The following is a 27,778-nucleotide window of genomic DNA, read 5'->3' as shown; positions in this document are numbered from 1 at the left end:
ACCTGTTATTCCTATGTTGCTCTTTGATGGTCTTTGCCCCCTCTTGTAAGTAACCAACACACAATTGCCGTTATTGGCAAAACCTCCAATATGAGACAGACAGGGCAAATGGCAATGGGCCGGGCACTGCGAACAGCAACCGTTGGGGGATGATGGATAGGGGCCTGAGGGCACTAATCTGAATATCCAAATCGGATGAGCCGGGTGATGTGGTGGATTTTATGCACAAGTTTATGTAGATGGAAATGGAGGATAAAATGTAGCGTACTTGTGCTCTACTCTGCCCAACTCCAGATAGCAAATCACTGGGCTCCTCTCTCCGGCTGAGCTCCCAGCCAGTCTCACCGCATCCCCCAGTCCCTTCGCAATGTAGAGGTCACACTCCGGGAGAAGGAACACCCAAGGGAAAAGAGAGAAAAGGAGAAACAAAAACGTGAAATCCTGTTGCCTCACAGGTCTGGTCAAGAACGTCTGCCTTCCTTTGGTAATTCTGAGTATTCTTAACCATCACCAGAGCTCAGATACCTCAAGGGTAATAATCTATATATACTTGAAATAGTACAGTATCGAACACTGCTGCTCCAGCTACAGGACAATTCCCAGTTGTATTTAATAGAGCCTTAAACACAGAAAGTGCCCTGGGGAGCTGTGTACAAGAGAGGATTACTGCGGAATAATGACACGAGGGGAGCACCTTCCTGCGCTGACTCGCTTCTAAACACAAACAGCCATGAAAGCGGGTTGTAATAAATGCAAAGTTGCAGTGAAGCACACGAGGAGAGCCCCTTATGCCCTGTCTCCGACTCGCATATTTTCAATAGTTATAGAATGGCCCAGGAAGCGGCTTGCAGGCAAACGTTGGCCACAATTTTCAAACGCGAGGAGAGCGCCTTTATGCGCTGTCTCCGACTCGCGTGATTCAAATAAAGAAAGAATGGGCCAGAAAGCGGCTTGCAGGAAAGTTTTGATTCTGGAGCCCAGGAACTCGCCACACACCGTGCACCACTCACCGCGCTCTGCCAGTTGCTCCCGGTCCTGTGGGTGGGTGGTTGAGGCGGGGCTCAGGCGCACGCACAAACACCAGCACAAACACCGGCTGGAGCCATAAACAAACATAGGCTGCCGCGCTGAGTTGAGGCAGCGGCGGCTCAGCCCTGTTTGTAGTCCCCTTTACCCAGGGGTTGTATTTTTATAACATAATCACGCATATGTAATGTTTTAAGTTGTATACTTTTATGATGTTTTTTTAAACAATCGAATAAAGTTTATAAACTGAACTGGCTCAGCCCTGAAGTGCGAGAAGTGCCCCTGGTGCCGAGACCGGTATTTGCCGATTTTTGCCAATGACAATGCTGTTGCCGACAGCCACCGCTTCCCCTGCTGCCGGTGCGGGTGCGGTTGCGGTACGGCTTTCAGCTTTCCGATGACAATGCTGATGCCGACAGCCGCCGCTTTCCCTTGCTTTCCCTTGCTGCCGGTGCGGGTGCGGCAGCGGCTGCGGTACGGCTTTCCGATTTTCGGCGTCTCCACCTGCTGCACCCACTGCAGTTTGACCTTGCTCCACCTCATCATCTGGTTTTCAGTCTGTAGAAGGCAGTGTATATCCTAGATTTAATAGTATGTAATATAATACTGTTATGCATCTTATTTTTGCAAGGATTCCCAGTCTGTGGAAAGAGGGAACATTCCTGCATATTGATCTTTGGAAAATGCTGTCTGGAGAGGTGTAAAAAGATGTAATTATTTTCCTCTGGTTTGACTACACAATTTTAATTCTTCATGCAGATTTCTTCATGGCACAGACTTGAACCAAAAACATTTTCTCATATCAGTACCTGCCAAGCAGTGCTAGCTGCCAGATCGGCTTTTGCCTGCTTCCAAAAATGACAGCACAGAGCCATGTAAGGCACCCCTCTGCTCATTGATGACAATTTCTTAATTGTTTTCCCTTGAGTTGCAGAAATCCAGCTGTCCAAGCTCCTAGGCACTAGAGCCTCATTGATTGCATTAGGCTTAGGAGCATCAACCTTAGTAAGCAAGCTGCAGCTGAACAAAGATAATTTACTTTTGTTAGTCCTTCGTAGAGATTGGAATGTAAATAGTTAAAGACAATTGGAAGCAGGCTAATTGTTTGTGCAATCAAATGGCCCTTCTGTGCTGGGAAGAAGGGCTGGAATGATTGCCATGTTGTCTGCCTTCCAGGCTCTTGCACCAATGAGAAGTACGACATGTTAGCAGTTGCCATGCAGAAGGCTATGGTTTAAGAAGGATGTAAGTCACAAAGTAAAAGTGGCTTTATTCCCCGCATCAATGAACCTGGATCAGCTTCATTTAGATATAGACTTTACCCCACCAGCTGAAATGATGAAGTGTTGTAAGAACTGGTTCCACTTGCAGTACACAAAAGATTACACCACTGAAGGAGTTGGTGCTTTTGGAGTAGTCCACACACTTTTGTTTGATTGAGCAGTTCTTGCCCTCAGACTTGAAGAGAGCTGGTCAATTTTTAGGATCAGCATCTGATTTAGTATCTCCTTAGCCCCAGATGTTCACAAGCATGGAATCCTTGGCTACCTCTCTATCTGATGACCTGGAATTCCTCTGTTTTTTCTTCCACCAGGTATGAGGGTAGCGAAATGGAAAAATTGCTGCTAGGCAAATATATAGATACTATTAGGTTGGGTGCCTCACATGAAGCTGACCTTACCTTGTCTTCCTAATCATGATTTTTATTGCTTTCCTCTGTCATTAAGACAGTGACAGAAGTCCTGAAACTTTCTTTACGAGAGACAGTGGTTGGGCATAATTTTCTGAGATCTTTCAATTTTCGGCACTACAGGTCAGCCACTACCTCCGTTTCATGAAGCACTCATGGACCCAAATTATGTCACTTGTTACCAGATCCGCTTGCCTCTGGTGGTCAACAGAAGAGTTGCTAGATATCTTCATTCTTCCATAGACCCTCCATTTTGTCTTCCCAATCCTTTCAGTACAGCAGGGAAGTGGCTCTGTCTTTCACATGGAGCCCAAATTCTTTCCATAATCATTCTCAAAGAGGAAGTCAGTGGCTAGGTGCCAAGATGCATAGCAAGCAATATTCCTTTTCTTATGACTAATGCTAAATTCTGGCTCATGCTTTGCACCCATGTCTAGTGAGAGATGTCTTGTCTCATTACCGTGAGCTTATCCAACATATGACTAGTCCATTTTTTTTCAACTAGTTTGAGATAACCAAGGTGGAGAGAAATACATTTGGAAAACCTGATTTCACATAGTAAACCCATCATTGGAACACCCTTGGATGTCCTTTTGAGGTATGCCCTGGTGACTTCCCATGCTTTTCAAGTGACATGACAGTAATCCAGATGATCCTCCACTCTGCCTTATTCCTACTTTTCAAAAGGTAAATGCTCTAAAGAAATTATTAGTGGCATGGCATCCTTTTGTTTAATTAAAAAGAAAAAAAAATCATTGTGGAAACATTTCCATGTTGCATATATATTAATGCTTAACGCACCTTGGCAAAATTATTTTCACTAATTACCAAGTGTTGTTTTGCTACTTGGTTTTACGTTTGTTTTGTTCTTTTATTTTTCTTTGTTAACAAATGTTCTTATCCTCAGACGTTGCCTGTTGGTGAATTGTCAGAAAGAGGTCTCAACATGGAAGAATGGCTGCCTTCCGACTGGATTACAGATACTGTCCCTCGACGCTGTCCTTTTGTACCACAAATGGGTGATGAGGTGCATTATCTCGTTTTCTTTCCATTTTGTGTGTTTCTTGCATATCCATTTTCAGTTGTTTGTGCTATGCATTAATATACACTAATTCTTAATAGAAATTGCTCAAATACATTTTTTGCAGAACGTTTCTTCCAAGCCTAGTGATATTCTCTGCCAATTGTAAGTGTGATATTGTAAAACGTTTGTGGAATTCTAATATGCATTCAACTTAAACAAACAATCGGGGTCAAAACATGCTTTTATGATTTTCTAAAATCTAATGGAGCCTTAATTAAAATTGGACAATTTTGTTGATTCCGCATACGGTTTGCAGTTGGCCATGACCTTACATAAGCAAAGTCATGGGGGTTTCCCAAATTTAGAAAAACTGTACTATCACTCCAGTTATTATTTAACCAACTTAAAGGAAAATTTGTATTTCCGTTAGGATCAGAATAACAGGATAATCATGCTAATTTTTAACTTGAAAATAATTTGTTGTTCTCTGTTCATTGAGTAAATGACACCATCCATTGTTTATTCCAGACTTTGGTTGTCCCCAGTGAAGCATATATGGACTTCTTAGGTCTGAAATCTCGAATTATTCTACCACGGTGATCAAGAGGAAGGTGATTTTAAACACATGACATCTAGTTGTAATTTAGAATGGCCTTCTGGGACTAGTCTCCTTGAGATTACACACCATGGCCTGGAGATCTAAGGGGTTCTACCTAATATTGCCAGATAGGGCAGTTATCCAGTATTGGGGTATCTTTCATAGATTCACATGCCTGAATCATTCCCCGTCGCCGTGGCGGGAGTTCCACGGTAATTATATATTCAAAAGCAGTGCCTTAGAATAATCTGTAGTAGGCAGACAAGACTATAGGCCCCAAAAGGCCCAAAACTAAGCAGCCTATCTACCTCATTATATGAAAAGAACTGAAAAAGGTGTTCAACCAATCATCTGTCAGCACCTTCTAGAACCTTCCCAGCAGGGGCAGATTTTTACCGCACGTCGTGTGGAAGGGAGTCTCCCTGAGTGCCTACTCAGTTTTCAACTGTTTCTTCAGAATGTCTGAGAAGGAAGCCCTTTTCAAGTACCTGCAGGACCTATGATAAAAAGAGTGTCCATGTAGATGATCAGCATAAGGACTGCATCTACTGCCTGCATCCCAATCACATTGTGAAGGATTGCAGTATTTGCCGCAACTTCTCTACCAAGACCATCAGGGACAGGGACGCAAGGGTTCTTCTTTGGCTCAAATCATCTTCCACAGATGATGAGGACAGAGCTTCTACATCCAGCAAAAGAGCCAGATCCAGGGATAGCTCTTCTCCTGAGAGGAAAAAACAACACAAATCCTCTCATAGAGCTTCAGAACCCTCAAGGAGGTTATCCTCTCCTCCTCTTGAATCTCCAGCTTCTCCACCTTCAGGATCTTCATCTAAAACTGTGAGTAAAGCCAGACAAAAACTGTTTCTCTGGTGTCTTCTCACACAGTCTCTGTGACTTCTAGCACCTCAAGCTCTAAGGCTACAGTGTCTACCCCTGCAATTACTTCACCTATTGTGTCAGCCAAGGTTTCCTCAAAAATCTTCAGGGGCTAAAGATATTTCTTTAGTCTCTTCAAAATCATCGTCGACGACCATTCCATCGACAGTTCCATCGTCGACAAAGTCATCGTCGTCAAAAGCTCCATCGACATCAAAATCATCGTCGATGAAGATCCTGTCGACGACTGGATCATCTAAGAAGAGCCTGCCGACGACTGCCTCATCGACGACAGCCTAGTCGACGAAGATTCCATCGACGACGGCCCTGTCGACAACATCCCTGTCGACAACATCCCTGTCGACAACATCCCTGTCGACGACAAGTCCACCTACAGTACCACCGTCTACTACATTCCCATCGACGACGAGTCCGTCGACGACGAGCTCGTCGACGGCCATTCCAGCAAAGAGTCCAATAATCACCAAGACTCTGCCTGCAAGACCCTGGCCTTCTATACCTCAGGTGTCTCATGCTTCACCTATAGCATATACTCATTTTCAGATAAAAATCTATCATAGGCAAGACTACTCCAATATTTCTCCACTGCTACCTTCGCAGATTTTATCATATGTGGAAGAAGAGGAATCTGATGAGGATGATGGAGATGATGAAGTTCCCTTTGGGATTGCACGCCATCCATCCGAATTACAAATAAAATGTCAGGAGGAGGATGAAGAAGAGGATATACAGGAGCATTACTACCAAGAAGATTTGTCTACACTGTAGGAGAGTAGGGTCTGCTTCCTATGGTCACCCCCACTTTTTGCTTTGCTTTATTGGTTTTCGACTTAGATATGGCTGTGGGCCTGCTAATCAGACCCACAGCACAGATGCACTCACTCTAAATTCACACCATGTACTCTAGGTACATCCACAATTGGGAGTTGGTTCCCCTTGTCAGCCCCTGTAGAAGTGTACCATAGGTACTCAGAGCATAGGTGTAACCAAGGCCTACCAGGGGCTGCAGCATGTATTATACCACCCCTGGCTGGCCACTCAAATAGACACAACTGGCTGATCACTCAGCTGGGAAAAGGTTGTGTAATCACCCCTTGCTTAGGTGTAGTATTCCTATACCTACTTACATATAGGCACATAGTAACCTATAAGTCAATCCTATGGCAGGCCTTAACAATCCTGAAGGCAGAGTGCTTGGTTATGTGTGAGATGGTGCTCTAGCATGAGCTGAGCCTGTCTGCAGCTTTCGGAACCATGTCCTTATAGCTGTTCTATGATATCGCCATACCATATACTCTTAAGTGCATTATAATCCTCGCGGTTAGATGCTAACTTTGGTTTGGCTTTATCCAAACATGTCGTGTAAGGTGTCATACGCTTTGGAATACTACCCCCTCGCCAATTGAGGAGACGGGGGTAGCATTCCACCCTTCTAGAGGGAGAAGACTTGTAAGTCCAACGATCCCGGTTAAAGTTAACCAGAGCCCCAGCATCACAAAATGGATGCTGCTGCCACAGACACAAGTCTGACCTCCTGCTGCCGGGAGTCCTTCCAGTCACTGAGGTTTGGACAATAGGTTTCCTGCTTTGAGAGGTGCGAGCACCACCCCAGACAGGAGGATGTGTATTGGGACTGGGAGGGCTGAATAGATTGAGACACTGCCTGGAGCACACTAAGTGCTTCATGCATACCCCAGTTCAAACCGGTTGCTGGGGCACTCCAGCCCCAGCTCTGGCCTGAAACTGGACAAAGGAAAGGGGGTGTAACCTCCCCCCTTTCTGGTCCCACCCACAGGAGGGACCTAGAAACTAATCCAGCCCCCTTTAGTTGAATAAAGGTAGGAGCTGACCCAGGAGACTTTAGATTAATCCTGGAATCGATTTGAAACGAAACTCTGGACCCTTCGACATTCACCTGAGCTGAAGACTGAAGAATCTCCCTTGTGGCCAAGGAGTGACCACCCTGGGCAACCAGGCACCATCCAGCAACTCGACAGCTTGCTTTGTCCCCGTTCCCGCCGGAACCCAAGCACAGAGCCTGACAAGACCCTGACTCCCAGACCTCTCTGACCCCACTGCACGACTCCAGCACAGCTGAGCACCATGGAAGGCGTTGGGACACGTGGGACCGGACATCTTGGAACGCCTGCAACTTGCTAACAGCGCAGCTCCTGAGGCATCCTCGAATCTGTGCACTGGGGACTGAGACACCCCGACACCGAGCTCCACCTGCACCGAAGACTAGCCCTCCACACTCCACGAGATCTGCATGGGGCCCTTCTGCTTGTGTTCTGCTCGACGCGTTGTCCGGTTGCTGGCCCGTTGGCTAGTAGCCCTGTGGCGACGATCCTCTTGAAAACCCATCGCTGGTCTGGTTGCTCCAGACTGGTCCTTGCTTCCCTGAAAAGGGGAAGTACCTCAGACCCTCCTGGTCTGCACCAGAAGCCTTTTGTGTATCCTGCGTGGGTTGCCTTTGCTTAGGCTTGTTGGCTCCGATCTTGAAGCCGACCCCTCCATCTGCGAGATTCTTCGTGGGACAGCTCCTCTCCAGCACCTGGTCGTCCTTGACGCTTCCTGGTCCGCGTGGCTGCAAAGACGAGCTTCACGACAGCACCTGGTTCCTTCCTGGTTCCACCCGGTCACTGGCTAGTGACCTAGACTCTGTCCCCTCTGCTTTCAGGTCTTCTTCAACTCCGATCCACCCTTGGATCCACCCGGACATATTCCTCTTGGTCGCCTGCAGCATCTTCTTCCAAGGCTCCATAATCAACGAGAAAACCCAACACACTTTGACACCTATGCACCCGCAGTCCGTGGGTGAGGTAACACGAGTACTTCGGTGCTCCTGTAGGGATTGACTATCCTAGTGTCTAGTTGTGTTAGTTGTATCTTCCTAGTTAGACCGGAAGTGTCCTAAATCTCCATTTACTTACCTTTTAAATACACATTGACTTTCTATTGACTCTCGCGTGAGTGTACGGACACTGCACGCGCCACCTGTGGGCCTCCTACTCCTACCCTCATAGTCAGATAGTGTAGCCCCAGCGATTCTCTAGGCCCTGGGCTTTTTCCTTTCCCAAGTCGGGGTTATACCACTTAATTAGTATATGGTTTTACGCGACCCTAAGGCCTAACTGTAAATTGTGCTATTTAAAGTATTTCTGAGAGTAAATTGTTATGTGCTTTTGCCTCTGACCTCATAAATTGTTCAGAGGAGTGTGTTAGTAAAAAAATACATATATATTTTATATATATCCTGTGTGGTGTCCTTTCATTTGGTATTCAAGGGGTTGCATATGGTAAAACAGCTGTCTTTACACGCCCTCAAGAGTCTTTTTGCCTAAGACTGTTCTGTCCACGCTACCTCTTGGATATCTTGTCTATAAGGTTGACTTTACAACCATCACCATAAGGGTTGTTTGGACTGGTGCAAGATAAGGGTTGTTTGGACTGGTGCAAGGTGTTCACTGGGAATAGTGAACATCATATACCAGGCCAACTTCTTACATACACCTTTCTATAGACAACCATACAGAGCTCCACGTTCGGAGGAGTCAAGTCATCTTCCTCCTTCGTTGATACAGGACTTACAGGCCATGTTGGCAGACTATCGCCAAAGGTTCCCACCTACCCCGTCCATGCCAATTGTATCTCCGGTACCAGCGGACGTACCTACGCCTCCACCACCGCAGCCTCCAGTGTCGCCAAGACACACTGCAAAACCCACACCACAAGAGGATCGGGATACTTCCTCCTCGGACGAGGATGGAAGAGAAGAAGGCGAGTTGCCTCATGACAACACACCTGCGGATCCGTGGGATGACTATGTTATACCCATGCCTTCGCCTCCTTTGCCACAACCCTCTGATTCTCCGCGGGAGGAAATTGGCGGCTTTCACAATATCATGAAATGGGCTGCTACAAGATTTGATCTACCAGTTACTATTGAGCAGTCGGAATGCTTTTTGCACAACTTTAAAGAGGGGTATAGGAAGATCACCAGGGCAATACCCATTATAGAATGTATGTAGAAGGAAGGTCTTAAAATTATGAAAACACCCGCTTCTATCCCAGCAGTACTTCCTCGTATTGAGAAGACGTATAGAGCACCGCCAGACACCATCTTTTTTGGTGGGCCACCCACGTCCGGACTCTGTGATATCCCAAGCTGGTCAACAGAGATCCAAAAATCCATCCGCTCCAATCTCAACACCACCGGACAAAGAGAGCAGGAGATTGGATCTAATAGGCAAGACGTTCTCCACCATTGCTGCATCCTCCATCAAGGCAGCGAATTCTCTTGCGATTCTTGCCCGCTGGGACCGACAGATGTGGTCGGAACTGTCCAAATTCATATAATTGATACCGGAAGATCGTCAGTTAAAGTACTTAGAATAGTGGTTGAAGGAGAGAGGGCAGCTTCAGAAATAATAGATTGCGCCCTAGACATCGCAAACACTAACTTTAGTCAGTTAGCGGGTGCTGCGGTGCTCAGACGACAGGGCTGGCTCAGAGCAACCTCCTTCAGACCTGAGGTGCAAACAAAAATCCACGATATGGCTTACAACGGGGACTCGCTCTTCGGTAAGCACATAGATGACGCCTTACGAGCCATCAAGACGGATACAGACACCGCAAAATCGCTTGGTACCCTGCAATATAAAAGAGGTATTTTTAGAGGAGCAACAGGTCGTGGATTTTCTTCCAGAGGAAATTACCACAATCAACAGAATAGGCAATACCAGTCGCAGTATAAGCAACTGTATTACCAATCTTCATACAGGCAATCTTCCACCAGCAATTTCTCTCGTCAGGGAGGAAGACGAAAATCAAATAATCAAGGACGAGATTCAAGCAAACTTCAATGAGCTATGCCGTACGCCAGTCAACAATCCTTCCCTCCCTGTGGGCGTGAAGCTCTCCGCCTTTTACCAACAATTGCGGTACATCACATCGGACCAGTGGGTCCTCGACCTAGTGGAAAGAGGACACACACTGGAGTTCCTAAATAAACCACCTACGACCACGCCCAAGGGCCCCCCTCCGCCTCGTCTTCACTTACTGTTCAAAGAGGCCTTAAACATGTTTCGGAAGAATGCTATAGAGAAGGTTCCAATCTCGCAGAAAGAAAAAGGATTCTACTCTCGCTTCTTCCTTATAAAGAAAGTCGGGAGAGTGGCGCCCTATTCTGGATCTGCGCAAACTCAACAAATTCTTGAAGAAACAGAGTTTTCGCATGGTGACATTGGCAAATGTGCTCAATTGTCTCAACTAATGAGATTTTATGGCTTCTCTGGACTTGGAAGACGCTTACTTCCATATTCCTATACACTCCAAACATCGCAAATACCTGCGTTTCACAGTGGCTGGCGTCCACTTTCAATTCAAGGTGCTCCCATTCGGGCTGAAATTGGCACCAAGAATATTCACAAAATGTCTGGCCCCAGTTTCTGCAACGTTGAGGTCCCAGGGGATGCAGGTCTTCCCATATCTCGACGATTGGCTGTTCAAAGGACCATCGAAATAAGTCACAAGACAAGCGGTCAGAAGCGCCCTTCATATATATTCTCAAATCTAGGCCTCGCCCGCAATGCAAAGAAATCGCAATTGCAACCCCTACAGGTGTTAACCTTTCTAGGCACCCAACAGTGCAAAGCGTTCTTGTCTCAGGAATGGCAGAACTAACTTCAAAAACTGGCAAGACACATCTCAACAAAAAAGTCACTTACTGTACGAACATATACATCTCTTCTGGGGATGTGCTCTTCAGCGATCAGTCTAGTCCCCTTTGCAAGACTCAGGATGAGGCCACTGGAAGAGGAGTTGCATCGACAATGGCAACAAATAGGAGGGTCTTTCGACGATCGCATAAAAGTGACACCCAGAATGATGCATGCTCTTCAATGGTGGTCAAAGTAAGCAATCTGTCTCCGGGTCTCACGTTTCTTCAAACCCTTCCGGAGTTCATTCTGACCACAGATGCATCCATGGAAGGATGGGGAGGCCATCTCCAGGACCTCCAAATTCAAGGCCGATGGTCTCATCAATATCGGCAGAAACACATCAACAGTCTCGAATTAAGAGGCATTTTCCTTTCTCTGCAAGCGTTCCTTCCGAGAATTTCAAATTCCTCAGTGCTGGTGCGTACGGACAATACCACCAGCATGTTTTACATCAACAAGCAAGGGGGAACGAGATCTCTATCTCTGTCGCAGGAATCTCAAGAGATGTGGGAGTGGGTTATACAACACGGCATTACCCTCAGAGCGGAGCATGTAAAGGGGGTTCAAAACTCTCTAGCCGACAACCTCAGCAGATCCCTTGCAGGTTGCCACGAATGGGAGCTGGAACAAGAACAGGTGAACAAGATCTTTCAGAGATGGCGCACACCAACTCTAGATCTGTATTCGACACAACAGAACAGCAAATGCCTGTATTACGCCAGCAGATATCCTCAACGGAATGAGATGGTCAGGAATCTATGCATACGCTTTTCCCCCGATAACGTTGATACCAAGGATTCTGCAAAAGATGAAGAGGGAACATTGCACTCTTCTCCTCATTGCTCCTCGCTGGCCGAGGCAGTATTGGTTCCAAGAACTGCTCCAGCTATCTCAACAGCCTCCAATTCGTCTCAAGCCGACACTTGCCATGTTGTCAAGGGAAGGAGGGCAGATTCTGCACCCGGATCCACAATCGCTGTACTTGCACTTCTGGCTACTGACTTCCTAGAGTTTTAAAGATCTCCAGATTTCTGCAGACTGTAGAGCAATTCTTTCTCAAGCCCGTGCCCAGAGTACTATCAGAACGTACCGTTTCAAATGGAAAAGCTTCTGTTGTTGGTGCGAAGCAAATAATATCCATCCTCTTCAAGCTCCACCTGAAGATATCCTACCTTACCTTAGGGTAGAATTACAACAATTCTTTCGAAAAATCCGTCTCAAACATTATTTCCAAAAAGTCCCTTTAAATCCAACGTTCTCAGGGAGTGGATTACGACCCCCATCGAAGTTTAATCCTCCAACACACTTGATCGATAACAAGATAATAACTTACGAACAAGTAGTACTAAGGGACATCAGTGCCACTCTAAACTCAAGACAATATATCCCGTACAACATTAGCAGGGACGAAAAATCTGCATTACAATCCTTAAAAAATAACAACAACATCGTCATCAAGCCCGCCGACAAAGGCGGGGCTATTGTTGTACAGGATTTGGAAAGTTACAAAACAGAAATATATGCACAGTTGGACATACCTGGCAATTATATGCGCTTGAGGAAGGATCCAACAAAAACTATCAGTGATACGATTCAGAGACTAACAAAAGGAGCGATGGAACAGGGGATCATCAACAAACAAGAACACGAGTTCCTAAACAATAAGAGTCCTAGAATGCCAACCATATACACGCTCCCCAAAGTACATAAAAGGTTAAATGACCCCCCGGGAAGACCTATAATATCAGGGTGCGGGTCGCTTTTAGAACCATTATGTAAATATATTGATGTGTTTTTGAAGCCCATAGCCACAGCTACCCCAACATATGTGCGGGATACCACACACACCATTCAATTGGTGGAGGGCCTCGCCTATGACCACAACACGTGTATATTGGCGGCGATGGATATCGCATCTCTATACACGAACATCCCTCAAGATGAGGCCTTATCCTGTATAGAGCGTGCCCTCAACATGAGACCTGCCCCACATAGAGTACCCACTGACTTCGTTGTTAAATTATTGGAAATTGCAATGACTAAAAACTTTTTTGTTTTCCAAAATGAATACTTCATCCAAACCAGTGGAGTGGCTATGGGGGCAAGCTTTGCTCCGAACTTGGCCATCATTTATATGAGCGAGTATGAAAATAGATTCGTCCTAAATCAATGTAACCCTTACCTTAACAATATGTTATTGTGGGTAAGGTATATTGATGACGTTCTATTAATTTGGCGCGGGAGTGACCCTAACCTTAGGGACTTCCATAATTGGATCAACACCTGTTCCAATAACATCAAATTCACTCTGGAATGTGACCCAATGTCCATCAATTTCTTAGATCTAAAAATAAAAACTGAGGAAGGAAAATTATATACCACACTTTATAGAAAAAGTAGTGAGCGCAACACTCTCCTCAGATATACGAGCCATCACCCACGCAACCTCAGGGTCAATTTGCCCTTTGGGCAATTCCTGAGGTTGTGCCGCAACTGTTTTAGGAAGGATGACTATCTAGAGGAATCAGCTGCCTTGCTGTCCAGATTAAATGACCGAGGCTATCCCATCAGACTCCTCAAAAAAGCAAGAAAAAGGGCCTGGCATAACCACCGTGAACATTTGCTTGGCACTACTCATAAACCCAAAGAAGAGAGGCTTGTGTGTGTTACAACGTTCAATACAAAAAGTAACAACATAAAAAAATGTATAAATCGCCATTGGCATCTGATTAGTAGTGAACTTGGTGGGATGTCTCCACCTTTACATGCATTTCGTAAGGGTAGAAATATCCGTGACCATTTGGTAAAAGCCCTTCTACCACACAGGCTACCCGCAGCTCAACCTACAATTTGGGGAGCCCCACCAGTAGAAGGCCACAGAAAATGTGGGAGTTGTAAAGCCTGTCCTCTCACAGGAGAATGTGATAAATTTGACCACAATGAGCGAACATACAAGCTCACCGAACATACCAACTGTAATACATCATGGGTTGTCTATGCGGTGATATGTCCCTGCGGTTTTTTGTATGTGGGACAAACCACACAAAAAATCAAATGCCGGATCTTACAACACATGAGCCGCATAAGATGTAAGACCCAGGGGGCGCCACTGGTGGATCACTTCCATAGATTTGAACACCATGAAAACAGCCTCAGGTGGTGGGTCATAGAAAAGATAACGGCTAACCCCAGAGGAGGTGACTTACATAACATCTTAAACAGAAGAGAGTGCAAATGGATATATACTCTCGATACTGTAAACAAGGGGCTGAATGAATTAGAAGAGTTGAACAAACAAGTGTCATTGTTGGATATGTGAAATGATATTTACACTAAGTCATCTATATTTTCAAATATATTTAAAAATGTGGTACATGTTAAGCACGATGTAATGACATGACAATTGTTTTTCTTCTTTATATTGTTAGCAATGTGTTACATGAATCCTATGATATGTCATCAATGTAACTTATATACAATTTATTAGTTACGGTTAAATGTGCTTACAGAGTCCACTTCAGTTGCTACAGGTATCAACTTAGTAGGCATCGACCTATGGTTATCCCACATATGCAATGGACACAACCTCAGTCCCGGTAGTTGACACAGGTACAACACAGTCGGTTCCATCCTTTGTTACATCCACCCAACATACAGGGGTTTGACACAATCTTAGTCCCTTGTTTACTTCTATTAAAACACTGGCCCGATGTTATTCGAAATATAACATAATTTTTAAATCAATCTTGCCCTAAATATAAGATGACTGACTTAATTGAGCTGATTTTCAAATTTTTTTTTAATTAATTATCCCAATGGTAACCCATCGTGATCAGACATCACTCCGGATGCCAAACGCAATCCGATTCTAGTCCCTTGTCTACTTCTACATCGGCCTGATGCTACTCGAAATTTAATACAACTCTTGAACCAAATTTTTTTGCCAAAATATAAGATGGTTTACCTAACTGTTCTGGATGCGCTTAAAAATTTTCCAATTCCAATTATCCCAACTTTAATTTATTGTGAATTAACATCGCCCCGGACCTGGAAACTCAGTCCGATCCAGTCCTCTCTCTATGCAGACTGCGCACTGCAGTCTGGGTATTTACCTATGCGGAAATACTGTTAGAGTCACCGACGGCACTCCGCAGCACCGAGAGGCTCGGAATTGGAAGACTCTGTACCCGGAGACATGGGTAGGTTGGATAGCAATTGTTAACTATTATTTTTTTTATTTATTTATTTTTTTTTAAAAACATCCGTCCAACTCTCGATGTGTCACTTGAACATATCCCTCCGTTTTTCCTGAATAGCGTTCGTAATCAAGTGGAACTAATCTCCACAACACCTGGACATCCGGAAGCACTGAGAGGCTCGGATGGTTACGCCAAAATCGTCCATACAGCAGGTAGATCTTTTTCCTAGATCCACCCAATTGACGTACTGTGTAATGAGACTATTGACCCACATAGAGGTTCTATGTACCCTTAGTAAGACCGGTTCTCTACTTATGTTTTTTATTAATATAGTTTATATCCGGAAGTACTTTGGGATTAACTCCTCCAGCAGCACACACAATCCGTTAAGCCCATACGGTTTACAAAAATGAATCCCCTGATATAATCTTCTCCAAATAAGTCACATTATGACATAATCAACTAGGAACTATTGTCATTTTTGCAGTGTGCATCTCTGGAGTGACAGCTTGGAATTTCCCTTCGTGGAGGCTGGGCTCATATACAAGCAAGGTACTTGACATTGTTTAAATAGCAATACACCAATTACCTTCAAATAGCGCATATAGGGATACTGATGATGTCTAAATTAATTCCAGGTATCACCCATCGTGTCCACGTAAGAAACAACGACTCCTTTTACATGGACTAAAATATAATTACAAGGTAAATAGATGCCCCTGCCATATTAATTATTATAGGTGGATTTAATTACCTAGGGATTGGGATACACTCCAGACCCTATTCCATTTTTGTCTCTACAGGATTCCTGTTTGAGACTTTGGTGAATTCGAATCACCTAACCAACGCCTTCTCTACCACAAAGGGTAAGAGAATCTGCCGCATCCCGGTGGGGATAGGCTGCATCTTTACACCACAGATAATAATTCCGAATTTTCGCTTTCTTGTTTTTAGGGTTATTCAATACTCCCTGGTTGCCTCGTTGTTTGCTCTCTGTCCTGATGAAGACTCGCAATCCCCAGGTCTAAATCACCGTTCGGGAATAAGTCGAGTCGAAACGTCGACATTTTCCACACACACACCTTAGACCAGTATCTCCCCAACTTTGTAGGCTGTGCAAGACTGTGGATATTGTTATGAGAACCCTACAATGTTGTTGTCCGCAATTCAAATGAACTGATGTTTGTTGGCTAGGTGTTCAATACTGTTATTTCGTGAAGTTTCGTATTCAGTATTGATTGTTTAAATTATAAACTTATTTCTCTTATCTACCACTGTGCTATTTCTTTTCACTTCACTTGTTCACCCCCTTGAAACCACACCTTCTCTTTGCACTCTCCTATCTTGGGGCAACCTATATGTTTTTATTGACAAAATTGTGTAAAAATCTGAAAAAAATTAAATAAGAATATATTTTTTCAAAAGTACCGTGGTGTAAAGTTTTCTCTAAGATTCAGTCTTTTAAAGATAGCAGACTAACCGAAGTTGCTATTTCTTGAATAATTTATCAATTCCTGATTTGACCAGTGTACCAAAATCTATAGGTCTAGGACCATTGTTTGTTCATATCACTAGATACCCAGGTCCATACCTTCAGGGTCACCCCATTCTTGTAATGGTCAAGGGAAGGAGGGCAGATTCTGCACCCGGATCCACAATCGCTGTACTTGCACTTCTGGCTACTGACTTCCTAGAGTTTTAAAGATCTCCAGATTTCTGCAGACTGTAGAGCAATTCTGTCTCAAGCCCGTGCCCAGAGTACTATCAGAACGTACCATTTCAAATGGAAAAGCTTCTGTTGTTGGTGCGAAGCAAATAATATCCATCCTCTTCAAGCTCCACCTGAAGACATCCTACCTTACTTGCTTTCACTAGCCAAGGCGGGTCTCGTGTTCTCTTCTATTAAAGTACATCTTGCTGCCGTATCCCGATTCAGAAGAAGCTCGAACAAGCCTTCACTATGTTCTTCCTCACTAATAAAGCAATTTCTGAAAGGGTTGTTTCGAGCCTTTCCTCCAATTCGACTTCCACCTCCTGAATGGGATCTCAATATTCTCTTGTCCCAGTTAATGAGGAGGCCTTTCGAACCAATTCATTAAAAATTTTAACCTGGAAAGTGGCTATTTTACTAGCTCTCACTTCAGCCCGGAGGGTGAGTGAGATTCAGGCTTTCACCATTTCGGAACCTTTCCTTCATTTCTCGAAGGATTATGTCACCCTGAGAACAAATCCAAAATCCATTCTTAAAGTACCATTACAATTCCATTTTAACCAGCCGGTTAAGTTAAAGACTTTTTTCCCGGATCCTGTCACACCGGCAGAAAAGACCCTACACTCTCTGGATGTGAAACGTTCTCTAAAGTTCTATCTTCAGAAAACTAAAGACATAAGGAAATCTAACCAGTTATTTGTTGCGTATGGTCCAGTTGCGCTGGTACAAGCTGTGACGAAAGCAACGATAGCCAGGTGGTTATCTTCAGTAATACAATTCTTTCACGAAAAAGCTAACAAGCCTTTAGCCAGAAAGGTAAAAGAACATTCCACCAGAATGATGTCGGCGTCTACAGCATATTTTGCCGGAGTCACACTAGCTAACATTTGCCGAGCTGCGACATGGAAGAGTGTCCATAACTTTACAAAGCATTACTGCTTGCAATCGGCATCACAAGATGATACAGCAGTGGGACAAGCGGTGCTGCAGCCTCCTCTTCATTAAGGTTAGACTTTTGAAAGGTCTCTCATATTCTATTCATAACATTAGAGTATGCATAATACACTGTAATGATTTGTCAAATGCTGTTTAAATATGAAATGTTATCTGAATATAATTCTTTCTTTTTAGAAGGTTTTCTGCATTTATGTATATTTACATTTCGAGTACTCTATAACCTTCCGTATGAGTGGGGATATATAGAATTACGCTTTGTCTCCCACCTTCCGCAAACGACAGATATGGGTTTACTGCTTGCTATTCTGATTCAGGCATGTGAATCTATGAAAGATACCCCAATACTGGATAAGAAAACAAGTTACATACCTGTAACTACTGTTATCCAGTATTGGTATCTTTCATAGATTCACATGCACCCACCCTCCTCCCCGGCAGAACAGTTCTTTATTAGGGATACATACTTCTCACTTGTGCTGGGAAAATCTGAGGAGAACTGCCTCTGCTGGGAAGATTCTTAAGGGTGCTGACAGCTGATTGGTTGGAACTCCTTTTTCAGTTCTTTTCATATAATGAGGTAGATAGGCTGCTAAGGTTTGGGCCTTTTGGGGCCTATAGTCTTGTCAGATTATTCTAAGGACCTGCTTTTGTTTATATAATTACCGTAGGACTCCCGCCTCGGCGACGGGGAATGATTCAGGCATGTGAATCTATGAAAGATACCAATACTGGATAACCGTAGTTACAGGTAAGTAACGTGTTTTCTTCTTCTAAAATAAACTCCCTTCCACTTGGAGGCACATTAAGATATTCGGACATGAGACTAAATAGTCTCCCTCTCCAGGTGCAGAAATTATAGGAACCCCTTCCAGGTTCGAATTATCACCAGAACTAAGAGACTACTTGAAACTGACCTCGGGCCTGAAGAAGTCACGGGGTAATCCCCTGTAACAGCACCGAAACACGTGCTGGCTAAGAAGGCTTAAGATCTTGAATTAAAGACATCTGAAAATACAAAGACAAGCATCATTGTGATATTTTATGAAACTTTATTTAGTTTTAAATGTGTTCAGAGGATTTGTATGTATAGTAGAGGGGTCTGCTGGCCACACACATGGGGATTCAGTGGTTTTTCCCAACCTTATGCACCGTGCCAGATTACCTGCCATAACTGATTGTTACTTTTCATAGACCTTAGAGTGTCATTTTGCCTATTGCTGACCACTGACTGTATACCTAAGATTACATTAGGGTTAGGAGTATCAACCTTAGAAAGCAAGATGCAATTGAACACCTTCTCCTAGTCCTTGGCAGAGATTGTAATGTAAATAGTAAGGACCAATTGGAAGCAGGAAAATTGTTGTGCAATCAAATGACCCTTCTGTCCTGGGAAGAAGGGCCCGAATGATTACCATGTCGTCTGCCTTGCAAGGTCTTGCACCATTGAGAATTTTGCCATGTCCGCAGTAGCCATGTAGGAGGCTATGGTTTAAGGAGGATGTTTGTCACAAAGGAAAATTAGGGGAGCTAATAAACCAGATGAAATATGCTCTTATGGAGTCCAATCCTGCTTTTTTCAGAGGAGCAGATTCCACCTCCTCTCAACTTTGGGAGAGAGAAGAGCAATATATCCATTTCCCTTAAACAAGTCTCCACCACTCTCAGTGATTTGCTATCATTATCCTCAAAGTTAGTCATATTCACTATTAACAACAAGAATACATATGGTCAAGCACTGATTTAACCTGGAACTTTTTCCTACTGAATTTACAGAACCCTTGGCTCTGGACCTTTTTTTACATCTATCGCTAAAGGACGATTTTCTGATCGACTACAGTTCCAACCAAGACATTTGTCAACTGTGGCTGTCTGTAGTGTGTGTACCACATGGCCAGGATGAGAAAAAACAGAGAGATGACTGTGCTAGAGAGGGACTCCCAAAAAAAGACTGTATGGGTGAAGAAATATCTAGGTACATGCCCCAGTGGGCACAGCGTCATCTACCTTGTATTTGGTGGGTATTACCTGCATCCTGTGGAATTCATCTTCCTCATATACTGCCAATTGACAGTGTCATCTGCTTCCACAATCTGAAGAACAAAGCTGCAATATAGATATCCTTGTTGCTTTTTAAGCATTTTATTTTATTTCTGCAACCTTTTCAGCCTTCTTGCAGTTACCTGACCAACCGTCCTTGTTTAAGTCACCGGTTTGGTTTTCTTTTGTTAACGGTTAAGTACATATGTTTCCACCTAAACCCTTTGTGATGCCTCAGTGGGACCTCAATTTGATTCTTGTATTCTTTTGTGTACCCTGTTTGCCAATACAAAATTGTCCCTTGCAACTCCTGACCCATCGCAATCACTTCAGCTCGTTGCATGAATGCCCTTCAAACTCCTTCATTAATGCTGCCCCACACCACGTTCTTTCAGGACAAATTGATGCTACGAATTACAGCAGCCTATCTACTGAAGGTTGTGACTCCTGTTCACATCAGCCTGTCTGCTATACTCCTGACATTCTTTGCTCCACTTCAACCCTTGAAAAAGTAAAGACTCCCTTGTTTTGACCCTAAAAGAACTTTAAGCTTTTACATCGATTGTACTAAGGACCATTGGGTGGCCGATCAGTTCTTTGTGGGTGTTGAGACGCAAAAGTCCCTCACATGGTGATAGACATGTACCCCTGCTGAGTGCCCCTGCTGCAAAGATGTCTGGATTCCTGGTGGTGAATTTTGTTGTCATAAGTGATCAAGGATCATTTGTCTGAGCCAGGAAATAGGCATACAGGCCCACTCATTTAAAGTTCCACTGCTGTGTTTTACTCACCCTTGACAAAATCAAGCTACTATGTAGCTTTGTACAGAGCGTATGTGGTTGTGTGTATGTGTTGGGGGTATGTATTCCTGGGAATGGTACAATGCATGGGAGACTCTGTGTTCAATTTCGGTTGGGACACACTGGAGGAAGGAAGAGCCAGTCTCTATAGTATGCTTGAAAGCGTATTCTTTGATTCAGAGAGTGGTCACTGGGAAGGGACCTGGTATATCATTGAGAGGATGTGGTGCTGATAAGAGAATTCTAAAGATAGGACTGGGGCCATGGGATAATTCTTTGATGCACATATCACTGTGGCTGACATTCAGGGGTGAACCTCTAGTCAGTCCCATGGCTCTTGTTGTGGGGCTATCAGATTTGGAGTTGCTTCTTCTGTAAAAGACTGTTTCGTTTCTGGAGGAAGGCAGGTAAAGGAGTAGGCACTTCAAAACGAAGCAGATACCCAGCACAAACGTCATATATTCAAACACAAATTCACATTTAGTGTCTGGAAAATGATTATAAAAGGGTAAGCTCAAGAGCCAGAAAATTGTCAACTTGCAAGCAGCCATTTAGGTGGTATGTTGAGGGGGAGAAGCTCTGTAAGACTTCTACCTGTGACCAGGACTGGGAGTTAAGGTTTGTCAATCGTTCTGCTGGGTGAGGTCGGTATCACCCATGAAAATCCAAGACCACCTGCTCCTGGAGCATCTGACACTAGTGCTTGCCTGGACCAGTGATCCCTTAGAGGAAGAGGAGGCAGCGAGGTGCAGTGGGAGATCCTGATAAGTTGATCCTGTAGCGAGGTGTGAGGAGATCGATTCGGTCATTGCCCGTTTGGAGGTTCAAGTTGATGACCCTTTATGTCATAGAGGGCCGCTGCAAAGTTAGTAGTGAAGTTTCCATGCTCATTGGACCATCGGCAGTATGCTGTGTGTTAGTCGGCAACCCGGTGGGTCTGCCGTGAAGCTAGCCGGTGCTGCACCAATTTGGCCGTCGCCCGTGTGCTGGCTAAGGTAATCTACTCCATATCCCAGAGGAAGCTGCTGTGAAAATTGCATTACTGCTGTAACAATCGGGCTGGTGCTTGTGTATGGAGTAAAGTCGGCAAACCCATACGTAAGAGGAGGCTGCCATGAAGAAGTAAGATATTTCCTGGTTTTGCCTGCGTCTAGGGAAGGGATGCTGTGGTGACCTGTGCGTGCTTGAGTCTGCACCCCGAGAAGCCCTGGACCACTTGACACATGCTACCATGGAGAGTCAAGTGATAGACGGTTACTTGGCCAAGTTGCTCTGGACGCATAGGAAGTCAGGCCCCGGCACATCAGAAGAAGGCGGCTTTAACCCCCACGGTTAAGTCCAGTAGCTTCTGCTTTCACTGTGACACTCTCAAAGGTCATTCAAAATAGTTCATTCGATTAATAAAAACATAAAAGCATATCCTCATCAATAGTCATAAGCAGTAGAATATTCCTGCCCATGCGCGGGGCCCTGGAAACTCTATATTATATGTGCCCCACATATATATACTCATATATACACATACATATATATATATAGAAACATGAGAAGGACTCCCAGCAGCAGGAGGTCAGACTTGTGTCTGTGGTGGCAGCATCCATTTTGTGATGCTGAGGCTCGGGTTAACTTTAACCGGGGTTCCTGAAGGCAGAGTGCTTGGAATTATGTGAGATGGTGCTCTGGCATGAGCTGAGCCCGTTTCCAGCTTGCGGAACCAAGTCCTAATAGCTGTTCCATGATAACGCTATACCATATACTCTTAAGTGCATTATGATCCTCGCGGTCAAATGCTAACTTTGTTATAGCATTATCAAAACATGTCGAGTAAGGTGTCATACGAATTGGAATACTACCCCCTCGCCAATTCTGGCGACGGGGGTAGCATTCCACCCTTTTAAAGGGACACAACATGTATGTAACTGTGAATCCCGGTTAAAGTTAACTCGAGCCTCAGCATCACAAAATGGATGCTGCCACCACAGACACAAGTCTGACCTCCTGCTGCTGGGAGTCCTTCCAGTGAGGGAGGCTCGGACAAAGGGTTTCCTGCCTGGGGAGGTGCTAGCACCACCCCAGACAGGATTTTGTGTATTAGGTAGGACATGGCTGAAAGGAATGAGACATGCCTGGGGCACACAAGGTGTCCCTGTGCATACACCGGTCTAAACCGGTTCCTGGGGCACTCCAGCCCCAGAGCTGGCGCAAGACCGGACAAAGGAAAGGGGGTGTAACCACCCCCCTTCCTGGTCCCACCCAGAGGAGAGACCTAGACGTAGTGCAGCCCCCTTTAGCTGAATAAAGGTAGGAGCTGGTCCCATTCCAGATTAGATTAATCTTGACAACTTCCACAAAGAACTCTTGACCTTCGCCCTCCTGAATATCAGAAGACTGAAGAATCTCCCCTATGGTCAGGGAGTGACCATCCTGCTCCGCAGGCACCATCAAGCTACTGTGCGGTTTGCTGCAAGTCCTTCCTTCCTGGAACCAGACGACCCAGCTCAACGAGACCCGGACCTCCAGACTCCTCTGACCTCTACCTACATCCACAGCACAGCTGGACCCGTGGGTGCGACGAGCAACTTGGAGACGGCCATCTGGAAGAAACCTGCACAGCGCTTCCAGCACGACCGCCGAGGGATCCTTGAGTGAGTGCACTGGGGTCTGAGAAGCCCCACACCGACGCAGCTCCTGCATCAAAGACCAGCCCCCCAGCATCCACGTGATCTGCATGGGGCTCTTTTGCCTGGTTGCTGCTTTTCCTGTTGTCTGGTCACTTGCCGGCTGGTTAGTGACCTCTGAGACGACGACCGAAGATTTAAACACTGCTGGTCTGGTCCCCCAGACTGGCCCTCGCTTCCTTATAAAAGAGAAGCACCCCGGACCCTCCTGGTCCGCACCAGACGCCATCTTTGTTCCACCGCGTGGCTTGCACTTGCCAAGGCCTGTTGACCAGATCGACGATCCAACACCGCCAACAGCAGCAGACTACGTGGGACAGCTCGTGCCTCCAGCCTGGTCGTAAAGAACAGCTCCTGGTCCGCGCAGCTACAGAGAGAAGCGTCCCTTCTTCCACCTGTTCGCGGCGACAGTATTTGGTTCCCTCCTGGTTCCAGCACCGTCACTGGCTAGTGACTGAGACTCTGTCCCCTTCCCTTTCAGGACTTCTTCTTCCTAGTTCCATCCTTGGAACCACCGGACTTCTCCATCTGGCCGCCTGCCAGCAACTACTTGTTCCAGGCTTCATCAGGATCAACGCAGCAAACCCGACACCACTTCAGCCCTATGCACCCGCAGCCTGTGGTTTAGGTAACTAAAGCTTCTAGGTGCTGAAGTCTGTGTTCACTATCCTAGTGTCCGGGTTCACTGTTGTTTTTCCTCCATCCAGCCGGGTTCGTCCGGAATCCGTAACTCTTTAAACTGTAGCATCCATAGACGTTGGTACGCATCTCGCGTGTGAGTTTCCACTCTGCACGTGAGTCCCGTGGGCCTCCTGCTCCTTACTTACCTAGTTGGTAGCGTAGTCTCAGCGATCCTCCAGCCTCTGGATCTCCTTACAGTATTTTCTTTCCTCGCATTCCATTGTTTCAAGTATATGGTTTGTCGTGCCCCTAAGGCGCACGTGTAAATATTGTGGTAACTTGTATGTTCGAGGCATGTGGGCTGCTGAATTCATATCTGTGCATAGATCGCCGCCTAGTGTTGGGTCCGGATGATTGCACATTGTTGTCCTGGAAGAGTCTTTGAAGTATCACGAGATAGGTGGCTCCTCCCCTGGACTACAGTGCGCATGGGCATCGCCTCCATCCCCAGATTGTTTTTTTCCGCCATTGGGTTCGGATGTGTTTCGGTTCCCTCTGTCGGAACCGATAGTTGTTCAACTTTCTACTCGAGACCAAAAGGTCTTTAGGCTGAGCGTCGGTATAGTTGCGTTCGGTTTCTTGTCTGACTCTCAGCTCCGAACTCTTGCTACCCTTCCGCGTGCTTTCGGCGCGGACGGGCCTACACTACACTTCTGCCATGGAGCGGACACCGTTTAAGAAATGCCCGGTGTGTAACTCCAAATATTCACACCTCGACGTGCACCCCTTGTGCAATACCCGCTTGTCACCGGACCATGACGAAGACAGCTGCATGGTGTGTTCGAAATTCCGGTGCAAGAAAACTCTAAAGATTCGTCGGGCCAGTCGGCTCCAGGCTAAGTTCTCGGCTACCGCGGCGCCCCCACCAGACGACATATTCCAAGAATCTGTCGGAGACGAGGACGACGTGCAAGGTTCGGAATCTGGTCCCGCGTCCGAAGGGGATGCCTACGACGCGGGTGATGAGGACTTTGACGAAGTCGCCGACGAGGTAGGGGACGACGATCGGGCTATTGCCACAGTAGGGGATAGCTCGGAGGAGGAGCATCCCCAACCAGACTTAGGGGTCAATCCCCTTTATACGGCCCAGGTCGAGGGATCGCCTTCGGGCCTTACCCAAGATCTACTTATAAGTCCTACGTCCCCGCCTCCGGGCCCGGTCACGGACATTTCTGAGGCACCACTCCCGTTGAAGAAAACGAAAGTGAAGCCATCTGGCCACGCACCCTCGGATGCGAAAACGAAAGTGAAAGTTGCGCTGGGGCAGAAGGTTCTGGAGGTGTCAACTTCCAAAAAAGTCAAGATGGCCGACTTGAAGAGCCACGCCAAGATGGCCGACCCGAAGCCCTCGGGGTCGGTGCCGAAGGCGAAGTCGACCGACGCGGCTGCGTCGGCGCCGAAAGGGGTCGGGGACCCGAAGACGGCTCCGAAGAAGCGTCATGCCGACGACGCGCACAGGGCTCGGCCGGCGCCGGCCCTTGCGAACAAGGCGCATGAGGTGTCGGCCCCGAAAAAGGTGCCTGTCATCGATCCGACTCTCGACGCGGGAGGATCGCTCGAGCCGGTCAAGCCTTCTCCTGCCATCACAAAGAAGGTAGCGGAATCCCTGCAGCGGATACGGAAGGACAGTGACACTGTAGCGCCTACGCTCCCGGCGAAGGCGCAAACGCCTATCCGTTTTACCCTGCCGCCAAAGTCGACGCCGAAGGCTTTCGCGCCGAAACCTGGAGGCCCCTCGAAGGAGGTATTGACGCCGAAGGCTGCCTTAGTGGTGTCAAAGCTTCGGCTCCAGCCACTTGCTGATGAGGAACGTCGAGAGGTTATCATCGACGCCAATACTTGGAAATTGTCTCCTCAAGAGGAAAATCACCACTGAGCCGGTGTTGGAACATTTTCGGATCCCTCTCAAAAATAAGAGGGACTCTGCGGACTCTTCGGCCCTGATGGAACCTATGTCTCCACAAGCCCTAGGACACTCGCCGACGCATTCCGCCGCAGGCGATGTGGACGAAGAGGACGCCGAGTACGGCTATCCGGCGTACTCGGATCCGGAGGAGGAACACGTACGTTGGTCGGCCGGAGGCGACCCGGAGGACCCGCAGTCGGGCCAGGACACGCAACTTTTTGCAGCCAAGACGTCACCGACAGAGGACTCGGCGGCCTTCAACGCTCTGATCGAAAGAGCTGCGGCTAACCACGATGTCGAGCTGCACTCGGACCCCGTGGATGTGGACTTTTTATTTGACACTTTCTCAGTGGCTGAAAAGTCGGTCAAAACACTGCCAATGCTTAAGGGGGTGCTCAAACACGCAACGGAGGTCTTCAAGGAGCCCACCCGGGCGCGTGTCGTCAACCCTCGCATTGACAAGAAATATAAGGCAGCGCCCTCGGATCCAACATACATCAAGGGACACTTGCCACTGGACTCGCTGGTTGTATCCAACGCTAGGAAGAGGGCGAACTCACAGACCACTGGTGACGCTCCTCCCCCAGACAAGGAGTCCAAGATCTTCGAGGCCTCAGGGAAAAGAATCGCTGCACAGGCAGCGAATATTTGGAGAATCTCTAACACACAGGCCCTACTTGCACGCTATGATAGGGCTCATTATGACACCTTAGAATCACTACTGCAACACTTGCCTGACCAGTACAAGGAGGCAGGGGAAATGCTGATTCAGGAAGGAAAGCTCATCACGAATGCATCCATAAAATGTGCGCTGGATGTGGCAGATACAGCCTCCAGGGCGATCAACACCAGTGTGTTGCTTAGACGGCATGCTTGGCTGAGAATTTCGGGGTTCAAACCCGATATTCAAACAACAATACTGAATCAAACAGTTAACCCTGACCACTTGTTTGGCCCTGAGGTGGATGCGACGCTGGAAAAGATGAAAAAAGATACGGAAACTACCAAATCTATGGGGGCCCTCCAAAATCAGCAGTTTCGGAGTGGTTCCTTTCGCCGCTCAAATTCCAGAGGCACCTCAAGGGGTCAGGCATCGCAGTCCACACAGTATTACAAGAATAACACCCAAACCTCGTACAACAACAAGGGCAGAGGTGGTTACAGAGGCAATAATGTCAAGGGCAGGGGACGTGGAAACAACAGCTCCAGGTCCACCACCGCCAACAAGCAGTGACGTCTTGTCACTGCCCCCCGTCCATACAACACCGGTCGGGGGGAGACTCCAGCAGTTCCTGCCAGCGTGGAAATCCATCACCACGGACAGGTGGGTCAAGTCTCTTATCCAGTACGGTTACTGTCTGGAACTCACTTCCATTCCACCAAACATACCCCCAAGGAGCCGTCCTATGTCCGGCGAGCACTTGACCTTGTTGCAGCAGGAAGTTCTAGTCATGCTGCAAAAAGGGGCGATAGAGCTCGTTCCATTGCAGGAAAGGGGAACAGGGGTTTACTCCCTGTATTTTCTAATCCCCAAAAAGGACGGATCCCTCAGGCCCATCCTGGACCTCAGGCCCCTCAACTGGTACATTCTCTCGGAGCATTTCCATATGCTCACGTTAGAGCAAGTGCTCCCTCTGCTTCAGCAGGGGGACTTCCTGGCTACGCTGGATCTGAAAGATGCATATTTTCATATCCCCCTGCATCCTTCCCACAGAAAGTATCTCAGATTCACGATTCAAGACCAGCATTACCAGTTCAGGGTTCTGCCGTTCGGGGTCACCACGGCGCCAAGGGTATTTACAAAGTGCCTAGCGACTGTGGCGGCGCATCTCCGTCGCCAGAACGTCC

The 27,778-nt window shown here is 46.4% G+C and overlaps 1 protein-coding gene across 2 annotated transcripts in view; it reads left to right on the top strand.

Annotated features, from left to right (window-relative positions):
- PHIP (PHIP subunit of CUL4-Ring ligase complex) overlaps window positions 1-27,778 on the top strand; it is a 2,330,659-nt gene that overhangs the window by 1,196,740 nt on the left and 1,106,141 nt on the right. For both annotated transcript variants that reach the window (XM_086926531.1, XM_086926532.1), the window contains exon 24: window positions 3,624-3,743. In XM_086926531.1, coding sequence (XP_086782657.1) covers window positions 3,624-3,743 — 120 coding nt within the window. The remainder of the gene's footprint in view (window positions 1-3,623; window positions 3,744-27,778) is intronic.

The sequence above is a fragment of the Lissotriton vulgaris genome, chromosome 6 (assembly GCF_964263255.1).
Source record: "Lissotriton vulgaris chromosome 6, aLisVul1.2, whole genome shotgun sequence".
NCBI lineage: Eukaryota > Metazoa > Chordata > Amphibia > Caudata > Salamandridae > Lissotriton > Lissotriton vulgaris.
This window is presented reverse-complemented; position numbering and strand designations above follow the sequence as displayed.